At 37.3% G+C, this 23,625-nt stretch overlaps 1 protein-coding gene and 1 pseudogene across 2 annotated transcripts in view; one reads left to right on the top strand and one right to left on the bottom strand.

Moving 5' to 3' along the window:
- The window catches only part of PPP3R1 (protein phosphatase 3 regulatory subunit B, alpha), a 70,819-nt gene that overhangs the window by 20,422 nt on the left and 26,772 nt on the right, over nt 1-23,625 (top strand). For both annotated transcript variants that reach the window (XM_045446287.1, XM_045446286.1), the window contains exon 2: nt 17,796-17,835. In XM_045446287.1, the coding sequence (XP_045302243.1) occupies nt 17,796-17,835 (40 nt within the window). The remainder of the gene's footprint in view (nt 1-17,795; nt 17,836-23,625) is intronic.
- Nucleotides 14,335-15,860, bottom strand: LOC123580888 (annotated as a pseudogene).

Genomic DNA, 23,625 nt, shown 5'->3' with positions numbered 1-23,625 from the left:
AAGGAATCCATCTGCAACAATGTGGATTGGGGGCAATATGCTAAGTGAAATAAGATAAAGAAAATTACTGTATGATCTCACCTGTGGAATCTTAAAACCAAAAACTGAATTCATGGATACAGAGAATAGATTGGTAGTTGCCAGAGGCAAGAGATGATGGATGAAATAGGTGAAGGTGGTCAAAATATACAAACTTTAGTTATAAAGTAAGTTATGAGATCTACAGCATGGCAACTATAGTTAATAATACCGTACTGCATATTTGAAAGTTGTTACGAGAGTACATCTTAAAAGTTCTCATTACAAGAGGGGTGCCTGGATTGCTCAGTTGGTTAAGTGTCTGACTCTTGATTTCCGCTCAGGTCATGATCTCACAGTTTGTGGGATTGAGTCCCATGTTGGGCTCTGTGCTGACAGCCTGGAGCCTGCTTGGGACTCTCCCTTTTTCTCTGTCCCTCCTCTGCTTGTGTGTGTGCATGTGCGCCCTCTCTCTCTCTCTCTCTCTCTCAGATAAACATTAAAAAAAGTTCTCATCACAAGAAAAAAAATTTTGTGACTGTCTATGGTGATCGATGTTAACTAGACTTACTATGGTGATCATTTCACAATATATACAAATACCAAATCATGTTGTACACCTGAAACTAGTGTATGTCAGTGATGCTTCAATTAAAAAAAAAAAAAGATAATCACTGAAAAAACCAAACCAAACCCCTAGAGGTGGTAGGCCTGATATGCTTGGGGCCATAGTTTGGCAACCCCCTAATAGATTATTACTTCTTAATTCTCACGCAGAGTCATTTCCTTCTATCTGACTGTGTTTTCCTTTATCTCTTTTCATTGCTGTCATCTAACATCTTCCCGGATACTCCAGTTTTTCATTCACAATTTAGTATCTATGTCACATTTTCCCTCTAGGATCCCCCATTCCTTAATTGTTTATGCACATCTTGCTTTAGTCTTCCTTGACCTTTCGTTTTACTAACTTATACTTTGAACTGCTTACTTTCACACTAGTTAGGGTAGTTGGTCTCTTACCATCATCCAGAACTGTGCTAGTACTGGGGTTATATTTCCTCTGTTCTGAGATTATTTTCTTAATTATAATTACTGAAAATGCTATGCATACAGAGTTTTCTATTTTGTTTTAGGATTATGTATGTTTTTAAATTAAAATATAATACCAAATTATTGTTCCAAGTTGTTGGATGGTTTCTGTGTAATATAGTGTTTTATGTTTTCCATTGCTATACTGTTCTCCTCAGCTGTCTCCACCTATCTCACACCCTATTATTGTCTCGTTTTTGTGATTGAGACTATGTTAGATATATGAACAACACATTTTAAATTGCTTTGTCAGTGTAAGTTGGCAGTGACTAGCCACTTGAACCTAAGTTTTCCAAGATGAGAGGAAAACAGTTTCAGTAACTTACAGCTTCTCTTATATAGAGAGGATATAGCTTTATCATATATTGGTGAGAATACTATGGGAATTATGTTAGTGTGAGTTCAAATTTGGTCTCTGTCACTACCAGTTTTGTGACCTTGTGCAAGTTGCTTAACCTTGACATCCCTATTTACCAAGAAGATTGTTTGGAGGATAAATGAGATAAATGTATGTAAAGTCTCTAAAAGAGTGCCCAGCACATAAATGTTATTTCATTTTTTTTGTATTCAGTAAACTTTTCTTTTTTCCATCCATATTTATATTTACAAAGCTAACTTGTAAAGATTACTTTCTAGATCTGTCAGCTTTTGCCTTTAAAAAAAGCCCATGAGAAGTTGACAAAGTAACATTTATTGTTTTGCATGTTTTGTTTGAACTAAGGTAGTTTTTTCTTTTAAGTTTATTTTGAGAGGGGTGGGGGAGAGAGAGAGAGAACAACAGGGAGGGGCAGAGAGAGAGGGAGAGAGAGACTCGCATGCAGGCTCCCTGCTGTCAGCACAGAGCCCAGTGCAGGGCTCAAACCCATGAACCATGAGATCATGACCTGGGGCCAAAACCAAATGCGTAACTGACTGAGCCACCTAGCAGGAGCCCCGGAACCAAGGTAGTGATTTAAAAATTTAAGTTAGTGCATCTGAACTTAGTCTGAGATATTAGGACTTTATATAAAGAATTGTTTTAATTTGATGGAAATAATGTTATTGTTATAAATAAAACCAGATGAAAAGAGCCAGCAGGGTTTTTGCAAACCTAGACTTTCAGAGAGGTCTCTGCTTTAATAAAGCTTTTGTTGTGTCTGTTGCTACTTGAGAAGTATCTTACACCTTTGGGAATGAAATCTTATTCTTAAATCCTTCCTTTTGTTAATTGCTTACAGTGTATTAAACACTGGAAGATATCATTCTTAACTTTTTGGACATACACTCCTGTAAAAATTTTGGGTTGGCATAAAGATGATTAATTGGTGAACGGACTGTGTTTAAAGTTCATATGACAGTTGTTTGGAACTTAATACATTTTCCCAAAGAAATAACAAAAATGGATGTACCTAATAAAGATTTACAACAAAAGCATATTTCAGTGATAATTCAAAAATATTAAGTATTTTCTATGTGTCACGCACTGAAGAATAACTGTAATGAAAAACAAAACACAGTAAGAATACAATCCATTGAACAAATTTGTGGGATGTAGCTAAAGCAGTGCTGAGAAGGAAACTTAACAGCGCTAAATGCACATCTCAGAAAAAAGAAAAAAAGTCTCAGTAATCTTGAACTCCCATCTCAAGAACTTAAAAAAAGTAAAAAACAGCAAAATCTACCCAAAGCAAAGAAGGGGGAAATAAAGATAAAAGCAGAAATCAGTGAAATTGAAGACAAAAACAGAGAAAATGAATGAAATCAAGAGTTGGGTCTTCAGAAAGATCAATAAATTGATAAACCTCTACAAGATGGGGAGGAATAAAAGAGGAAACAAATTCTCAGTATCAGGAATGAAGTGGAGGGTATCACCATAGACCCTTCAGACCTGGCAAAGATCATATGGATATACTATGAACAACTCCTATATAAATTTGACAACTTTGATGTAATGTAATGGACCGTTCCTTTAAAAATACAAACCACTACCGTTCACCCAATATGAAATAGATGATTTGAGTAGCCCCCATTACCTTGATACCTGCCCCCAAAAGTACAAACACTATCAACTTTCCCATATTAATGTATATGTAAAAATTTTAACAGAATGTAAGCAAATAGAGTTAGTTAAGCAGAATGGAAAGAAAATTGTATACTATAACCCCGAGCTCACTGCAGGGATGCACAGCTGGTTCACTATTTGAAACTCAGTATAAATAATCTGTATGAACAACTAAAGAAAACTCACATGATCACATAATTTGATGGAAAAGGCATTTAATAAAATTCAGGACCCATTCATGGTTTCTTTAAAAAAAATAAAAATACATACATGGGGGAACTAACTCAGTTGGTTATGGAATATCTATAAAAACCAGGGGCGCCTGGGTGGCGCAGTCAGTTGAGCGTCCGACTTCAGCCAGGTCACGATCTCGCGGTCCGTGAGTTCGAGCCCCGCATCAGGCTCTGGGCTGATGGCTCAGAGCCTGGAGCCTGTTTCCGATTCTGTGTCTCCCTCTCTCTCTGCCCCTCCCCCATTCATGCTCTGTCTCTCTCTTTCCCAAAAATAAATAAACGTTGAAAAAAAAAATTAAAAACAACAACAACAACAACAACAACAAAAAAAAAACCTATAGGAGGGGGGCCCCTGGGTGGCTCAGTCAGTTAAGCGGCTGACTTCAGCTCAGGTCATGATCTTGCGGTTTGTGGGTTCAAGCCCCATGTTGGGCTCTGTGCTGACAGCTCAGAGCCTGGAGTCTTCTTCAGATTCTGTGTCTCCCTCTCTCTCTGCCTGTCCCCTTCTTGTACTCTGTCTCTCTCTCAAAAATAAATAAGATTAAAAAAAAAATCAAATCTATAGGTAACATTATACTTAATGGCAAAGACTGAATGCTTTTCCCATGAGATCAGTAACAAGGCAAATATCTGCTCTCACCACTCTTTGAACTTAGTGATGAAAGCTCTACCTGGAATAAGGGAAGAAAAAAATAAAGGTATACAGATTGGAAAGGAGGAAAATCTCCCTATTTGCAGATGACATGATTGTCTACATAGGAAATCCTGGGAAATCTACAAACAAAAAACTAGAACTAATGAGTTCAACAAGTTTGTAGGATATAAGGTAAACATACAGAAATCATGGTTAATTTTAGAAGAGAAAAATAGGATTGGTTAGGTTAGATATTAGGTAAATTTTAAACTGCAAAATAAAATAATAGGTATCACTATTTCAGGACCCAATATGCAGTAGGATCTTTAAAATAGTTAACATTATGTACCTTCAATCATTTACTAGGTGAAGTTATAGAGTAAAATTTTGGAGTATTTATCAGGCTAGAAAATTTTAGGGTTTTGTTTTTCTCCTAAAATAATTTGACAAGGTCAGATGTTACTAACTTCTGTTGGAAAACTGGTCACTTTAACAGTGGTATACTGTATTAACGAACATTTCTGTCATACGATAGCATCATAACTAATTTTTATAGAGTATCTACAAAATCCCTGTTGCCAGATTTGTTGCTATAACTAAGGTCATGTTTGATTTGTATTGCTAACAGCATCTGCTGTTTTTGAGATTTATTGCCTTTTCTTATACTGTCTGTTGTACTGGCTTACAAAAGAACATAATATAAAGTTAAGCATACTCTGTTTGGGAAACTTTTGTCTTCTGGACCAGCAGGATGCTTCAAGGTGTTTCTTGACATTCCATGTCTGCCTTCTCTCTCCCTATCTCCCTCCCTCTCCTTCTCTCTTCCATATTTAAGTATGTCTAGCATCTTCATTAGTAGTCAAAAAACAATATACCTAGGAGGATCCCTTGAAATCATCTAGTTGAACTTTTTAAAATAACATTATTTTTATCTTTTAAGTTTATTTAGAGAGCGAGTGTGTGCACACGCAGAGGTGGGGGAGTGACAGAGAGAGAGAGAGAGAGAGAGAGATTCCCAAACAGGTTCTGCGCTGTCAGCTCAGAGCCTGATGCGAGGCTCGAACTCACGAAACTATCGTGACCTGAGCCAAGATCTAAAGTCAAACACTTAACCAACTGAGCCACCAAGGTGCCCCCAAACTTCCCTATTTCCTGAATGGAAAAGTCAGGTCTAGAGAAAGGGGTACTTGTGAGCTCAGCCTGATAGAGATAAGAGATTGGTCCCTGGAAGTCTATGATCTTTTCACTTCCTTTCACCCAAATTGATCTATCCACAGTTTGAACCCCTTGTTGTATACTTCTGAGAGTAAGAAATAATCTGTCCTCAAACAAGTATTAAGATGGTTAGTGATTTTACTTTAGAAACTGATTTCTTTATAATAATTATATTAACTGTGGGAAGTTGGCAAACTTTGTCTTTCAGCAGATGAAGACTTTTGGACTCTCACATTTTCTTATTTAGTATTTTTCAAATTTACCATATTGTAGTTATCAATTTTGATACACATTAAATCAGGAATAGGAATATTTCTGGCAAAGAAATGAAAGTATTTTTGGATCTCTTTTATTTCATTTTGTTTAGAGTTACTTTGATCTTGAAATGTCTAGATGTAAGAGAATAAAAATAAATTTTATGAATGCATACTGTAAATTTTAGACTATTTTCAAAGGGCTGCTGTCAGAATATGTAGACATTTATCTTTAGTAGACTTTAAGAGGTGACAACATTGTCTTATTTGGTTATAGGCTCTTCTTGGGAACTATAAATATTACTTAAGTATTAGAGTACTGCCTGCTTATTGGACATCCAAGTGCTTAGTAGATACTTATGAGGGTGAGTATCAAGGGAAGCAAAAATCTAAAGTTCTTTAATAACTGGACGTTTAAGAATTTATTGAATAATATACCCTTTATGTTCGTTCGTTTTGTTTGTTTTTTGTGTTTATTTTGAGAGAGAGAGAGAGAGAGTGTGTGAGCAGGGGAGGGGCAGAGAGAGAGAAAATCCCAAGCAGGCTTCATGCTGTCAGCACAGAGTCCGATGTGTGGCTCAGGGCTTGATCCCATGAACCATGAGATAATGACCTGAACCACAATCGAGAGTTGGATGCTTAACTGATTGAGCCACCCCGGTGCCCCAAACATGTTCTTTAATATGTTGATGCTTAACATGCCACTTAAACCAGGTTCCTAAAGGCTATCTGGATTTTTACATGCACCTATAAAATACCTTCCTTGCATAAATTTAGGACAGTGTTAAATTTGGCAAGGGATATCAAAGGATAATGAAAACAATTGCTGCCTTCATGGAGTTTAAGATCTAAGAAGGGGACTAAGTAAAGGATGAAAGAATTAGAAAGACTATAATTAGACTGTATTAGAATTAAAATTACTATAAGCTTCTGGTTTCTCATTGAAAATTAATCTAAAAAATATTAATTTGCTGCCTTGAAATGAGTATGTTATATAAACAAAAATCCATATAGTTCTTGAATTATATGAGAGGAAACTATTACTATTTTAAAAGAAAGTGATGATATATATAATATAAATATTATATATATATATTTTAAGTTATTTTGAGAGAGAGGGAAAGAGAGTGAGTGGAGGAGGGGCAGAGAGAGAAGGAGAGAGAATCTCAACCAGGCCCTGCACTGCCAGGGTATAGGAGCCCGATGTGGGGCTAAACTCAGGAACCGTGACATCGTGACGTGAGCTAAAACCAAGAGTCAGATGCTTAACCAACTGAGCCACCCAGGCACCCTGAGATGTTTATATTTCTTAACTAGAGACTTGAATCTATGAGTTATAAAGCAATTCCATTATACTTGAGATCAGTTTTATTGAGGTATAACTTACATATAGTAAAATTAACCAATTTCAGGCATACAGTTATTATGTCTTGACAGATGTATAGTTTTGTAAGCACTTCCACAATCAAGATGTAGAACATTTCTTGTCACTCTAAAATGTTACCTGATACCCTCTTAAATCCTAGCAACCCCTGATCTTTTGGTAACTATAGTTTGCCTTTTCTATTACTTATAAATGGAATCATGCAGTATGTAACGTTTTGTATCTGGCTTCTTTCACTTAGCTTACTGATTTTGAAATTGATTTATTTTGTTGTGTGTATCAGTAGTCTTTTCCTGTTCACTACCTAGTAGTACTCCATTGTCTGGATACACCACAGTTTATCCATTTGATGGTTGGTGGACATTTAGATTGTTTCTTGTTTGGACTGTTAACAACAGAGCTTCTGTGGATATATGTGTACAAATCTTTATGTGGACATGTTTTTATTTCTGAATGTTATGTTAAACTTACTATTAAGAATCCGTCAGGGGCACCTGGGTGGCTCAGTCGGCTAAGCATCCGACTCTTGGTTTCCACTCAGGTCATGATCTTACAGTTTGTGAGTTTGAGCCGCACATCAGGCTCCCTGCTGACAGGGCAGAGCCTATTTGGGATTCTCTCTCTCCCTCTCTCTCTCTGCCCCTCTCCCGCTTGCACTCTCTCTCTCTCTCTCTCAAAAATAAAGAAATACACTTAAAAAATTATTAAAGAATCCATCAAATTGTTTTCCAAAATGTGTTATTCTGCATAAAAATTTCAGTTCTCTATCTTCGCCAACACTTGTCATGTCAACATTTTTACTTTTAGCTACATATACTGTATACGTCTGGGTGTTGATTCTATTGCTGTGTTACAAATTACTGTAAATTTAGTGGCTTAAAACAGCACTTAACCCTAATGCTAGTTTAACATGGGGTCTCTCTTCAGGGAATCACAAGGCTGAAATCCAGGTGTCAGCCAGAGTGAGTTCTTGTCTGGAGGTTCTGGGGAAGATTCTGTTTCTGAGGTCATTTATGTTGTTGGTAGAATTCAGTTTCTTGCTCTTGTAGGATTGAGCTCTCTGCTCTTTGGTTTAGTGTCCGCTAGAGGCTACTCTTAGCCCTTACAAGCTGCCTGCATTCAGTGGCATGGGGCTCACTCCCTAGTCTTGAATTCTCATGGTTTGAATCTCTGACTTCCCCTTTTTGCTTTTATTTTATTTTATTTAAAAAAAAAATTTTTTTTAATGTTTATTTATTTTTGAGAGAGACAGAGACAGAATGCGAGTGGGTTAGGGGCAGAGAGAGAGGGAGACACAGAATCCGAAGCAGACTCCAGGCTCCGAGCTGTCAGCCCAGAGCCTGACACGGGGCTCGAACTCACGAGCTGTGAGATCATGACCTGAGCCGAAGTCGGACGCCAGCCGACTGAGCCACCCAGGCGCCCCTCCCCTTTTTGCTTTTAAAAGGCTCTTATGATTAGAACAGACCCACCTGAATAGTCTTATCTTATGGTCAACTAATTTGGAATCTTAATTACATATACAAAATCCCTTTGAGCCAATACCTAGATTAGTATTTGAATAACCGAGAAAAGATGTTTGTATACCTGGGGCTGGGAATTTCAGAGGGCCATCTTAGAATTCTGCATAGCACATAACCATTTGTTCTACATTTTTGGCAACATTTTATATGTCAAGTTTTTAAATTTTAGGCACATATATACTAGTTGCAAGTATTGTATGTAATTGTAGTTTTAATTTTGCATTTCTCTGATGTCTAATATGAAACATATTTTGATGTGCATATTTGCTGTGTCTGTATCTTTTGTTATAGAATGTCTACTCAGGCACCTGCACAGTTAAGCATTTGATTCTTGATTTCTGCTCAGGTCATGATTTCACAGTCATGAGATCGGGCACCCCATGTTGGCAGTGTGCTGGGCATGGAGCCTGCTTAAGATTCACTCTCTTCCACTTCACTCCCTCTGTCCTTCCCCCACTCGCCCTCTCTCTCTAAAATAAAATAGAGTAGAAGAGAATAAAATAAAATAAAAATCTACTCTTTTGTCTTTTCCTTTTTAAAATATTGATACCCATTTGTTTTAGCATCATTTGTTGCAAAGGATTTCTTCCCACTGAATTACCTGGACACTTTTGCCAAAAACTTAACCTTTGTGTGTGTGTGTATGTGTGTGTGTGTTCTCCATTTTATTCTGTTCCATTTATCTTTTTATTTAGTCTTAAACCAATATCATTCTATTGACGATTCCAGCTTTATAATAATTCTTTAAGTCAGATAGTGTAACTCCTTCAACGTTGTTCTTTTTCAGATTGTTTGGCTACTTAGGTCTGTATGGAAATGCATTTGATTTTTGTATACACCTTGTATTGTGTGGCTTTGTTTCATTCATTTATTAGTTCTGACAGTCTTTTGTAGTTTATTATTTGTGTACATACACAGTCATGTTATCTGCAAGTAAAAGCAGTTTACTTTTCTCTTTCCAATCTGTATGCCTTTTATTTCTTCTCTCTTGCCTTATTGCACTGGTGCAGATACCTTTATGTTGTTCCTGATCTTAGGGAGAAGGCATTTAGTCGTTCACCATATTAAGTATGTTAGCTTAGGCTTTTTGTAGATAGGCTTAATAGATCGAAGAAGATCTTTGCTGGATTGTGGTTCTTATGGGTGTTGAAATGTGTCACATGCTTTTGTTTATATATGTTGATGATCATATGGTGTTTTTTATTTTTTAGTCTGTTAGTGTAGTGAATCACATTGATTTTGAATGTTAAATGAAGCTTGCATTGCTGGGATTTTCCTCAGTTGGTCATGAATTTTATTCTCTTTAAAATTTTTTCTGGGGGCGCCTGAGTGGCTCATTCAGTTAAGCCTCTGACTTTTGCTCAGGTCATGATCTCATGGTTCGTGGGCTTGACCCCTGTGTCAGGCTCTGTGCTGACAGCTCAGAGCCTAGAGCCTGCTTCGGATTCTGTGTCTCCCTCTGTCTTTGCCCTTCCCCCTCTCATGCTCTGTCTCTATCTCTGTCTCTCTCTCTCAAAAATTAATAAATATTAAAAATTTTTTTTTCTGGATTTACTCAGATATTTTTAAGGATTTTTGTATCCACTGTCGTGAAGAAGTATGGGAGTATAGTTTTCTTTTTTATAATGTAATGTTATTCTCTGATTTTGGTATGAAGGTAATACTAGCCTCATTGAATGAGTTTAAGAACTATTCCTTCCTTCTGCTTTTTGAAAGAATTTGTGTAGGGTTGGCATGTTTTTGTACTTGGAATATATGATTGAACTGAGCAGTGAAGCAATCCGGGTCTGTAGTTTTCTTTGTAAGAAACTTTTAAACTCAAATTCAGTGTATTTTAAGAGCTGTAGAGCTGTTCAGCATTTCTTTTTTCTCTTGAGCCAGTTTTGTCATATGGGCCTTCAAGAAACTTGTCCATTTATCTTAGTTATAAAATTTTTTTTATAACATTGTTTAGAAAATTCCTTTATTTTTCTTTTAATGTCTGTAGGATTTGTATTGATTTGCCTGAGGGATTACTTATTGACCTTTCCCAAAAAAGTTTTTGTCTATCGATTTTTCCTTGCCCATTTCTATTTTATTAATTTCTCATTTTTTTTTCTTTCTTTAGGTTTAACTTCTTCTTTTTTCTAGCCTTTTACTTTGGGAACAGATCATTATGTTTTGGACTTTCTCTTGTAACGGCATTTTCCTCAAAACACTGCTTAACCTATATCTTACAAGTTCTGATGGGTTCTGTTTTCATTCTACTCAAAGCATTTTCTGATTTCTCTTTGTCATTTCCTCTGTGACTCCTGGGTTATTAGAATTGTGCTTTGTTTCCAAATATTTGATTATTCCCAAGTACCTTTCTAGTTTAATTATATCATAATGGAAGAATATATTTTGTATGATTTTAGGCCTTTCAATTTATTGAGACTTTTTTTGAGGCTCAGAATAATGGCTTTGTGAATGTTCCATGTTCATTAGAAAAGAATATTCTGCTGGTTTAGGACATGTTGGTTGATCGTGTGTGTTCAAATCTTCTATAACTTTATTTTTTTGTTCTATTTGTTTTCTTTCAGTTACTGTGAGAGAAATATTAAAATCTCCAAAATGATTGACTGTTTTCCTTTCCATTCTTTAATTAGTACTTGCTTTCATTTATTTTGAAGCTGTGTTAACTGTGTGTGTGTGTGTGTGTAGACCTAATTACAGTATGGGAGGCTCAGGGGTTCCCCACACATCCGCACAATTTCTGGACATTAGTTAGATGTCCTACAATTCAATTCTGACACTGTCTACCTAGACATAGCATTTGATTCTACAGGTGAAGGGCTCAGTCCTGCAAGACTGCCTCTGTCTCTCTCCTTCAGATGCCAGTTAACAGATCTAGATTGTCTCCTGGGGTTCTGACCAACCTGGTCAGTTGGAAGGATAAAATGACCCCCGTTTTGGGTTTGATTAATTTGCTAGAGTGACTCATAGGACTCAGGGAAACACTTTATTTACTAAATCACAGTTTATTATGAGGATATAACTTAGGAATGGCCAAATGGAAGGGACACATGAGGCAAGATACATAGGAAAGGGTGTGCCCTCTCCAGGTGCTCCACTCTCCCTGCATCTTTTCGTGTTCACCAACTTGGAAGTTCTCTGAACCCTGTCCTTTTGGGTTTTTATGATGGCTTAGTTACATAACTACAATTGATTAAATCATTGATCTTTGGTGATTAATTCATCCTGTAGCCCCCCCTCCCCAAAGGTCAGAGGGTAGTGGGGCTAAAATTACAGCCTTCTAATCATATAATTGGTTCTCCTGGCAACCAGACAGTCCCTATCTTTAGGTGCTCTCTCCCAGTCCCCTCCTTAACATAAGACATCTTTATAGTTCTCACTTAAGAAATTCTGAGGGTTTTAGAATCTCTATGCTAGAAACAAAACTAAATACATTTTTTATTATAAATCACAATATACTTAGTATCGTTACATCTTCCTAATGAATCCACTCTTTTAACATTATATAGCCCTCTTTATCCCTGATAATGTATTACTTGTTCTGAATTCTGCATTTTCCATTGTTACTAGCCACTGTATGCTTCTTTCGATTAATACTTTTGTGGTATATCTTTCTGTCTTTTTAGTTTTAACCCACCTCTAACTTGTTTTTAAGGTAGGCTTCTTATAGATAGCGTGCAGTTGTGTCTTTAATTGTAATTACTACAATGTTTACCCTTAACATAGTATCATTCTCAAAATGTTTGGATTTAAATCTGCCATTCTGATATTGTACTTTGTTTTTTCCACACTTGATTTTTGTTTCTTTTATCCTATTTATCTGCCTCCCTTTGGATTGAGTATTCTTTATGATACTGTTGTATTTATCTTTTTATTAAAAAACAGTTGCTGGGCTCCTGGGTGACTCATTCGGTTTGGCATTTGACTTCGGCACAGGTCATGATCTCGCGGTTCACGAGTATAAGCCCCGTGTGGGCTCTGTGTTGATAGCTCAGAGCCTGGAGCCTGCTTCGGATTCTGTGTCTCCTGCTCTCTCTGCCCCTTGCCCACTCACACACTCTCTCTCTCTCAAAAATAAATAAACATTAAAAAAAATTTTTTTTTAATTAAAACAGTTGCTGTAGGGTTTTTAATACACATCTTTTTTTTAATGTTTATTTATTTTGAGAGAGCAGAGGAGAGGCGGGGGCAATGAGACAGGGAGAGCGAGAAGCCCACGCAGGCTCCATGCTGTAAGTGCAGAGCCTTACAAAGGCACAAACTCATGAACTGTGAGATCATGACCTGAGCTGAAATCAAGAGTCAGACGGTCAGCCCAACCAACTGAGCCACTTAGGGCGCCCCTGTAATATACATCTTTAACATTATGCTCTACTTTCAAATAACATTGTAATGTTTCCTTCATAGTGCAAGATCTTGACAACATACATCATTCCTCTCTCTCATATTTGTGCTGCTGTTGTTACACGTTCTACTTCTATGTACATGTTATATACCCCACAATACATTGTTACTATGTTTGTGTTAAGTAAGTTAATTATATTTTAAAGATATTTAAAAATGAGAAAAAAGTCTTTTATATTTACATACAAATATACCTTTTTTTTTTTTTTTTAAAGTTTACGTCTTATTGAGAGAGAGTGTGAGCAGGGGAGGGGCAGAGAGAGAGAGAGAGAGAGAGGGAGACACAGAATCCTAAGCAGGCTCCTGGCTCCGAGCTGTCAGCACAGAGTCCTATGTGAGGCTTGAACCCACAGACTGTGAGATCATGACCCAAGCAGAAGTCAGACATTTAACTGACTGAGCCACTCAGGCGCCCCACAAATTTATCTTTTTGGTGATCTTCATTTCCTGGTCTAGAATCAGATTTCCATTTAGTACAATTTTTCTTATGCCTGAAGAATATTCTTATGACGTTTCTTGTACTGCACATGCATTGGAGCTTAATTCTTTCAGTTTTTGGTTATCTGGGGAAAGCATTTTCCTTGATACTTGAAAGATTTTTTTACCAGGCACAAGACTGTTCAGGTTGAGGTTGAAGTAACCTTTTGGATGTATAGATTTTAAGTTTAGGAGATAGATGAGGCATTCAGTATTGGTGGAAAAGCACTGAAGGGCTCTAGCTGGGCTGGTCCTTGGGTCTTGTGGATGTTGGCTAGCTGGGAATAATGTGGATAGAGGATTGATGGTATTATTTATAAAGAAGTGATAACGCTGTGAAGGTTAGTGGGTGGGAGAAATAAGGACTGGGTTTCAGAGTCGTCCTTGAAACTACCATATAACTCTTTTGCCCTCACTTTTTTTTTTTTCTAAGTTTTATTTATTTAAGTAATCCTTGTACCAAATGTGGGGCTCGAACTCTTAACCCCTAGATCAAGAGTTGCATGCTCCTCTGACTGAGCCAGCCAGGTGCCCCATGCCCTCACTTCTAAGACAATTATAACATTAATCATTATCATAAGACACACACACAACTCAGAATGACAATTCAAAGTGTCATTATACTCTTTTGAGAATGTTTCAAGAAACATACTTTAAGGTAGAGTGAGATTTTTTTTAAAGCATATATAAAATTTTAGGTATGAAATACGTATGTGAGGCAGTAAAAGATAGGAATCATTAGAGTCTTAAAATCAAGTAAGGGGCAGAATAAGCAAAACTCTATCTCTGTTCATTACTGTTTGCTATTTCTTCTTAAATATTTTCTTAATGTTTATTTTTGAGAGCGAAAGAGAGACAGAGTATGAACTGGGTAGGGCAGAGGGAGACACAGAATCTGGAGTAGATTCCAGACTCTGAGCTTTCCACGCAGAGCCTGATGCGGGGCTTGAACTCACAAACCATGAGATCATGACCTGAGCTGAAGTCAGAGGCTTAACTGACTGAGCCACCCAGATGCCGCTGTTTATCATTTTCTTCTATCTTTAATATATATTTGATATTAAAATATTTTCATCAACATTTTATATGCTTTATTGAAAGTTGACAAGTGCAGCTGTTAAATACAGTGACACCTTACAACTGTGTAGAGAACATGCACAGAAACAAATGCGTATAACTACTATACAGGTAATATGCAGAAACCCCTACTGGGAGATCCATTTCATTAGCTAGAATGGATCATTTTTCAAAGTACTCAACCAGCTCAATCAAAAGACTTCAGCGAACAGGAATTTACTTCAGGATATTCAGCAACTAGAAGAGTTCAGATTACACAAAGTGACTGACGATGCCAGATTCTTAAAATTTCTTCAGGTGTAGTTTTCTTCATGTAGCATTTTTTCTGTAGATCTCTGTATAAAAGACAATTCACACCTCTTCAGACATCTAGATTTCAATCTGTACAACATAAATAGTAGTTACAGCCCTCTATTGTACAAAATAGTTCCACTACATACACAAATATACAATAAGCAAAACAACCTTCATGGTAAGATAGCCTGGGTCCCAGCTACCTGTCACCATCTCAAAGAATTTTGTGTCATCTACTGTTTTAGAAAGAGGCACAGTACTATCGTTTTATGGATTTTTGGTGACAGTCGTCAATTTGTATGATGAACTATGTTTCCCCTCATCTTAGGCGAGACTATGTGTCAGTCTTTACTCTGACCTCCCTTTCAAGTTCCTCATGGGGAAGAGGAGAGAGGAAAGTCCACTGGAGCCCCACTGCTTCTTACCCCATGGAGTGTACTACGTGCAAGCAGGAGAGAACTCTTGGAAGCAGGGTTGGGGAGCAGGGAAGGGATGATGGAAAGGCACACAGCTCCTCAGCATGCATGGAACCACTTCTCACATATCTGCCAAGCTGCATGAAGTTCCAGTATATCCATGCTAATTATCTGATTAACCTTTCATTCACCCAACTAAGAAATTTCTTCAAGCCAAAAGCACATGAGTGTTTAATACTGAAAAACAGACACAATGGCATATGTCAGTTTCACTTCTCTTGTGCAGTGAGCAATGAAATGGGTAACTGTAGAGGTGGATGGATTCCCCCTTGTACATCTTCTCTGGTCTGTTCAGTTCAGACAGCAGCGGCCAGTTCTTCAGGGGCATGGGAGGCTATGCGGTTGGTCCTGAGCCCTGGAACGCTGGCTGGGCTGGGGGCTGTGTGGTCACAGGGCGGGAGCCAGTCTGCAGCTGGGCCTGAAACTGGGCAAGCTGCTCAGGACTGGCCAGTGTCTTCAGCAGATTGTTTTCGTGCTCCAGGGAATTTTTCTCTATTAGTTCTTTGATTTGCTCTTTAAGGGTTTCCACTTCCTCTCTAACCCATACATCAGATGGCTTTTCACCAGATCCATAGCTTGCTCGATTTTGTTGTCAATAGCTACCACACTTGCACCCGAGGAGCTATTGTCAAGTCTCACAGAAGTGTTTTCAGTCTCCAGCAAGGATGACAAGAAAGAAATTGAAAAATGTCTCAGTTGGTGAACTCCTAGATCCATCACCACTGGTCTACACCATTGGGATTTCATGCAATTGCAGCCAAAAACAGCCTCACGGGAAAAAGGAATACCAGCAGCCTTGTTTGAGCTAGATAAAAATCTTCTAGCTTTTTGCAGCCCAGGGAGAAACAGAAAACAGCAGCCCTGGTTTAAAGAAACCCAGCTTCTGGGGCTTGGTGATCCCAGGAAGATGCTGATCCCACTGCTGGGTGGAGAAGCCTCCGAGGTCTACCGCCGGGCTCCACTAAGGCTTTTCAATATTAAAATATTTTTAATGTTTATTTTTTATTTTTTTAACGTTTTATTTATTTTTGAGACAGGGAGAGACAGAGCATGAACAGGGGAGGGTCAGAGAGAGGGAGACACAGAATCTGAAACAGGCTCCAGGCTCTGAGCTGTCAGCACAGAGCCCGACGCAGGGCTCGAACTCACGGACCGCGAGATCATGACCTGAGCTGAAGTCGGACGCTTAACCGACTGAGCCACCCAGGTGCCCCTAATGTTTATTTTTTAAAGAGGGGGAGAGAGCACGTGCTCAAGTGGGGGAGAGACAGAGAGAGGGAGACAGAGAATCTGAAGCAGGCTCCAGGCTCTGAGCTTTCAGCACAGAGCCCGATACGGGTCTTGAACCCATGAACTGTGAGATCATGACCTGAGCTGAAGTTGGACACTTAACCTACTGAGCCACCCAGGCGCTTCAATATATATTTGATATTTAAAGTAACCTTAAATTAACCAGTTCTGGAAAATTGCAGTTATCTGCTATAATTTTCAAGGAAAAAATTAATGATTGGTAGCATGCATGATAAGAATCGAAGATGCTAGCTAATTTACGGGATAACCTTTCTTAGACTTCAAATTTACATAGTGTAAGATAACTTTTTAGGAGTTTAAAAACTAGTGAGCCAGACTAGAATGTTCTTTTCAGACTGTATTCAATAACTTCACTGGCTATTGTAAGTATATTCATATATTAATCCTATTGCACATGTTGCTAGATAGGGTCAAGATTAGGTAAACGGAATATAGGATGTGTAGTACTCTGATTTTATAACTGAACTTTAAAAATTCAGTTTACATTAATTTAAATTCTGTAGACTTTAAAAGGATTTTCATTGTTTTTATCTCACGTGAGTCTGTTTTACTAGAAGTTTTTACTGTTTTAGATTTAGAACTGGTTTCATCACTGATCAAATGATGTGATCATCCACCAGGTACTTTGACCTCCCTAGGGTCAGTTCATTAAGAATTGTTAAATGTGGGCTTTTGACTGGGTCTGTAGTTTTTCTAGAGCTCTTTTTTCCTTAAATAAATTCACATGGAATCCTGGATAGTAAATAGATGGTTGGTTTTATATATTTTATAAGTTAGGAGTTCAGATAAATTATATCAACTTGGAATTTACCCATGAGATAAGACTTTTCAAAAGAAAAATTTGAATTGGCTGCCTTACATTGGACCCATCTTCCTATTAATATTTGTTTTATTTTAGTTGCGTGGCATATAGAAGATAGTAGGTATAAATGCTAATAGTTTTTTTTTTTCTTTTTTTTCTTTTTAACAGCTTTACAGTCTCAGGAAACTCTTCATTTAAATATATGTGGCAGGAGAAACTATTCTGACTTTTGTCCCAAAGTGAATTTACTCAGCAAGACAGAACATTGACAGTCTCCTGTGTTTTAAAATTATACAATCCATATGTTTAGGGCATTAAATATTTAAAGTAAATTTTAGTCAAGTGTTTGTATAAGTCATAATGTCAGAGACCCAACTCAGGCCTGTTGTGATTTGAGAGCTCTTTATATCCTATTTTATGATTTTTTTCTTATCAAAAAATGATAATTTATAGACCTAGATACATTGCTTTTTGGCTTATTTCCCTATGTTTGTGACTCAGAATATTTAAACCTTTTAAATACATTTGTACCATTTTTGTGACTAATTATTATTTATTTCTTTCTCCAGGGAAATGAGGCAAGTTATCCTTTGGAAATGTGCTCACACTGTAAGTCACATATTCTTGTTATCAAGAATTTCTTTTATTGACACATCTCTCTCTCTATATGTATATATCATACACCTCTGTATATCTACATAGTAAAGTTAGCCCTTAACTATTTGAAATGAGTAATGAATTTGACTTTGTCTTTTAAAGTTATCAGAGCAGGGAACTGTTTTTGTTTTGTTTTTTTAATAGAGCTGCTCTTTATTATCTGTATTGTGCTGTAGTTACAAATCAGCCCTCAGATCTCAGTGGCGTAACCCAACAGAAGGTTTTCAGATTAACAGAGTTTCAGGTAAACAGTTAATTTACTTATCCTTTGGTTATATAAAATAAAGTGTGTTGAAGGCAAAACTTCGATAGACCAAATAGCTATTGCCAAAGATGTTTCTCAGAGGAGTGAAGAGTATAAGAAGTGTGGGGTGGTCTGGTTCTTTCTGAGTGTACTGGAGAATGTAAAGAAAGAAAATGACAGTTTTGGAAATTCTTGATTTAAGGATCAGAGCACTAGGGAGCTTATATAAAAATCATAAAGTCTCTTGTATGGAAGAGCAATGATTGGGAAAGGGAGAGATCTTTAGAATTGCAATAGGGACCACTGGTAAGTTCAGATGGCATCATGAGGTCCCAGGATACCCAAACAGTTCTGAACCTTCCTTGCCATTTCTATTAGATGTAACTGGTCCTTCCCCGTTTGGAGACATTATCTTGCAATGAAGTGTCGCTTGGTTTGTGTGTCACTTTCCCAGTTGCCCTTTGTTTCATTAGTCTCCTTTCTTTTCCCAAAACCTGTGTTAATTTCATTCTCTTCAACACCTTTGCTTGCTTATGCGCTCTTGGTAGAATGCTGTTCTATCAGCTCTTTATTTGACGTTGTTGTCATTCAACTGTCAGCATAAATGTCACCCCTTTGGAGATGTTTTTTCTCTCTCTGCTTAGATTCTCTGTCATGAATAGTACCCCATTTATTTTCTTTGTAGCAGTTATAATAAGCTGAAATTATTTATCATTTCATCTTACATTTTGTAACTTCTATAATTTGTTTTTAAATGCTTATTCATTTATTTTGAGAGAGAGCGTGTGAGCAGGGGAGAGGCAGACAGAGGGAGAGAGAATCCCATGCAGGCATTGAGCTTGTCAGTACACAGCCCAACACAGGGTTCGGTCCCATGAGCTGCAAGATCACAACCTGAGCATACACTGTTGACAAATAATGCATACACTGTTAAAGCTGCCCCTTTCAGTTTTATCTTCAGAACTTAGTAGTAAGTCTTCTTTCTTACTGCTTCATCTATGCTTTGATGAAACTGTTGAGCCATGTCACTGAAGATCTGTAGTTGTGAGTGATTGTGTAACCAGCTATGAATCTATCTGGGTTCTTCTACCCAGTTTATAGCTTTTTTTCTCTGTTCCCTATTTGGTTCACTAGAATAAAATGTGCTTTTATAATATTTTATACATGATTTGGATGATTTCCCCAAAATGAACTTGTCTACATTGAAACCACCACTTTTCTCCCATCCACATATTGTAGTAAATTTTTTTTGTCATTTAAAAAACTTCTTTAAGTTTTTTTTTTTGTGTTTATTTTTGAGAGAGAGATAGAGCACAAGTGGGGGAGGAGCAGAGAGAGAGGGAGACACAGAATCTGAAGCAGGCTCCAGGCTCTGTCAGCCCAGGGCCCAATGCGAGGCTCAAACTCAAAACAAACAATGAGATCGTGACCTGAGCCAAAGTTGGACACTCAACTGACTGAGCTACCCAGGAGCCCCTAAAAAAAATTTTTTTTAACATTTGTTTATTTTTGAGAGAGAGACAGAGACACAGAATTGGAAGCAGGCTCCAAGCTCTGAGTTGTCAGCGCAGAGCCTGATGCAGGGCTTGAACTCAGGAATTGTGAGGTCATGACCTGAGCCAAAGTCTGACTCCCAACCGACTGAGACACCTAGGCACTCCTGAAAAACTTCTTTATATTATTGGAAGAGGTTAGTGTTATCTGTGAATAACTACCATTATAGATAAGAATGTTAAAACTCATTTTTTTTTAAATTTATTTATTCTTGAGAGAGAGAGTGTGCATGAGCCCGGGAGGGGCAGAGGGGGAGAGAGAGACTCCTATGCAGGATCTGTACTGTCAGTGGGGAGCTAGACTCAAGGCTCGAACTCATGAACATGAGATCATGACCTGAGCCAAAATCAGGAGTCGGATTTTCACTGACTGAACTACCCAGGTGCCTCTGTTAAAACTAATTCTTGAGGCACTTCACTATTTATACGTCCCTGTTCAGGTTAAATAATGTCTTGCCTTCTCACCTCTTCAAGACTCACCTTAATTCTGTGTTCTTGATGGGTTCTTATGTAATTGTCTCAGGCTTGAGTGGTCTCAGCTCTTCAGGTAGTTACTGTCTGTTTTGTTCCTTTAGTATTTACCTTAAAAAAGGTAAGAAGATTCAGGGCGCCTGGGTGGGTCAGTCAGTTGAGCGTCCAACTTCAGTTCAGGCCATGATTTCAGAGTTCGTGGGCTTGAGCCCCACATCGGGCTCTGTGCTGACAGCTCAGAGCCTTGGAACCTGCTTCGAATTCTGTGTCTCTCTCTCTCTCCACTCCTCCCCCACTCATGTTCTGTGTGTCTCTCTCAAAAATGAATAAACATTTAAAAAATTAAAAGTAAGATGGTAAATTATATTCTGTAAGGTACTGTCTTCAGCCTTGTGATATACAGATAAAGTAAGCACCCACAAAGTACTTACAGTCTGGCTATTGGGTAAAATTATTACAGTACAAGTAAACCATTATGAAAAATAAAAATTCTAAGGAGGGAAAATTACTTTTGGTTACAGAAGTTAAGAGCTTTGTGGATGGGGTGATGAAATTGGTTTTGAAAGCTATATAAGATTCGAATGCTGATTAATTCTTTACCTGTCTGGTCCTGTTTGTCTTTTTCAGTCTCCTTAAATTTCATCCAGGTCTTCAACATTCTATCCAAATCCCTTGCATAATCCTTTCCAGTACTCTGCTTTTAATCAATGCCTTGTCTCCTGAGTCTTAAGAAAACTGAAAACATTTTAAGTGTTAGCCTCCTCATGCCCCTCCATCTTCTACCTCTGCCTGCCAATTTTCTCAGTGCCAGTCATGCTTAACTGACTCCTTCTGTCAGTGTCAGTTTGGATTATACCCCCTTATCCAAGGTCAGCCTCCTTCCTTGTGCTTTTAGCCTCATCCACTCTCATCTCTAGGACCTTATTTTGTTTCTCTGTCTTTTCCTATATATCTTAAGTTTTAGCTCTTCAGTTTACACATATAATCAACTATGCTTTGATTCTGATCCTTCATGTACCTCCTAGTTTTTCTTCACTTTTTCTCCTATTTGAGCTTCTCAAAAAATGAACATATACTGTACAGTTATCTCCATTTCCTTATTTCTTTTTTTTTCAACTTTAATTTACTTTTAATAACATGTAGTATTAGATTTTAGAGTAAAAGAAGGCAATAGTGAAACATCTGACAAAATGCAGTTGCATAATTTGGTTAAATGTAAGAATAGTACCTCTTTACACTATAGAAAATGACCCAGCCAATAAGCAACACAGCATAGATCAAAGACTAAAATTTCACTCTTCCAGTCAAGTTAGGTCACTTAATCTGTCACTACTGATTAAATGTTCATAATGAACATAATTTCTGAATCTCAAAATACCCCAGAGATGAAGATACACTAAATATTTCTAAGTTTAACAGAGGTTAAAAAATTTAATAGGTCAGATCAAAAGCTAACAAAAACACTTATATTACAAAAAAAGAAGTCTTGCCACAGTTTGTGTAATAAGTACTGTATACCTAAGTTCAAATTCCAACTCTACCTTTTACTAGCTTTGTGACCTTGAGCACTTAAGTTATTTAACTTTTCAGTACTTTGGTTTCCTCATCTGTAAAATGGTAATAGTATAGAATTGTTGTGATTCAGTTAATACATGCAAACTGCTTTCAGCAATGCCTACAACTTACTAAGCACTATAAAGTGTTTGCCAATATCACTAATTAGAACAGCAGTATCCTGGATGTTAATGCTCTCGTCAAGACCAAGGAAAGAACTTTGAGTCACCAAGTTATACTCACATAGTATCTATTTCCTTATTTTTGCTAATTTCTTGGCCTGCTGCAATCTGGCTTTTATCTTTTACTACTCTAATGAAACTGTTACTCTTAAAGTCAATTTCATTTTATTGACACATTGACTGTTTGCCAAACCTGATGGATTAAAAACACCTGTAAAATGATTTGTGCTGTTTGGGGAAATTGGAGCATGATTGTTTAATATCAAGGAGTTAATTATTAATTTATTAATATTTTTTCAAGTAGTGTTATTGTGATGTTTTCAAAAACACTGTCTTTTAAAGATAATACTGAAGTTACAAGGAAATGATATGTCTGGGATTTGCTCTAAGATAATTGAAGTGGGTGTATAAATAAGATTTCTCTTGTGTTAATGGTTGAACAGTTGGATGATAGGTGTATGGAATTCATTAAACTCGTCTCTCACCTTTGTATGTGTTTGAAATTTTCCATTATTAAAAGGTTTTTTTTTTTTTTCTTTTTAAATTAGAGAGAGTGCAAGCTGGGGGGTGGGGTGAGCAGAGGATCAGAAGCGGGCTCCGTGCTGACAGCAAAGAGCCCAGTGTGGGGCTTGAACTCATGAACCTTGAGATCATGACCTGAGCCGAAGTCGGGCGCTCAATCAGCTGAGCCACACAGGTGCCCCCAGAAGTTTTTTGTTTTGTTTTATTTTTTAATGAATGGAAAAAGGGAGGAGGAAGAAATTAAAAGTAATATCAAGGAGCAATAATTAATTTATAGCTAAGTATGGCATATGCAGCACAGCAAGCTTTAATAATAAGAGGGTATTTTTAAGCTCATTTTCACCAATAAAGGAATTGAGGCATTGACAGTAAAAGCATAAGTGCAATACCTGGCATAGAGCAGATGCTGAATAAATATCTGTTGACTGAATAAGCTAGTTAGAACTAAGAGCTGGACTACATAGACAACTACTTGGATAATTTTAAAGGCTGTACCTTTAGGAAAACCCAGTGGTTACCAGTCACCCCATTTATTTTCATAAATAATCACAACAAATACTTATATGGCATTTAACATGTGCCAGGCATTATTCTAAGCACTTCACATATATTAACCTTTTTAATCTTTACAATAGCCTCATGAAAGAGGTTTGCTTTCCCTGCTATATAGATGAGAAAACAGGCAGAGAGACCTTCACTAACAGACTTAAGGCCACACAACAATAGGAAAAGTAACCAAACTATGAGTTGATCTCAAGTAGTCATGCTCCAGAGTCATATATTTTTTTTAATGTTTATTTTAGAGAGTGTGTGGGTGTGCATGAGTGGGGGAGGGGCAGAGGGAGGGACAGAGACAGACAGACAGACAGATAGACAGACAGATAGACAAAGGATCCAAAAAGTAGGCTCTGTGCTGACAGTAGAGATTGTCAGGGCTCTAACTCCCAAACCATAAAATTATGATCTGGGCCAAAGTCAGACGCTTAACCGAACCAGCCACCCAGGCATACCACGGTTATATTTTTAATCACAATACTATGTAGTCTTCCGTATAGTAAATATTACATGATTAATGTTATGTTTGTGTTTACATGAATGATTTTAGACAAAACTGGATTGTCTAATATGTAGATAAGTATTCTTTTATTGTCTCACAATTCAGTGTTTACTTTTTATTGAGTTAAATTATTCTAAGCCATTGTGACTTTGGCTAACT

The sequence above is a fragment of the Leopardus geoffroyi genome, chromosome A3, assembly GCF_018350155.1.
Source record: "Leopardus geoffroyi isolate Oge1 chromosome A3, O.geoffroyi_Oge1_pat1.0, whole genome shotgun sequence".
In the NCBI taxonomy this organism is placed as follows: domain Eukaryota; kingdom Metazoa; phylum Chordata; class Mammalia; order Carnivora; family Felidae; genus Leopardus; species Leopardus geoffroyi.
The sequence above is the reverse complement of the archived record's forward strand: the minus strand, read 5'-3'. Positions and strand labels throughout refer to the sequence as shown.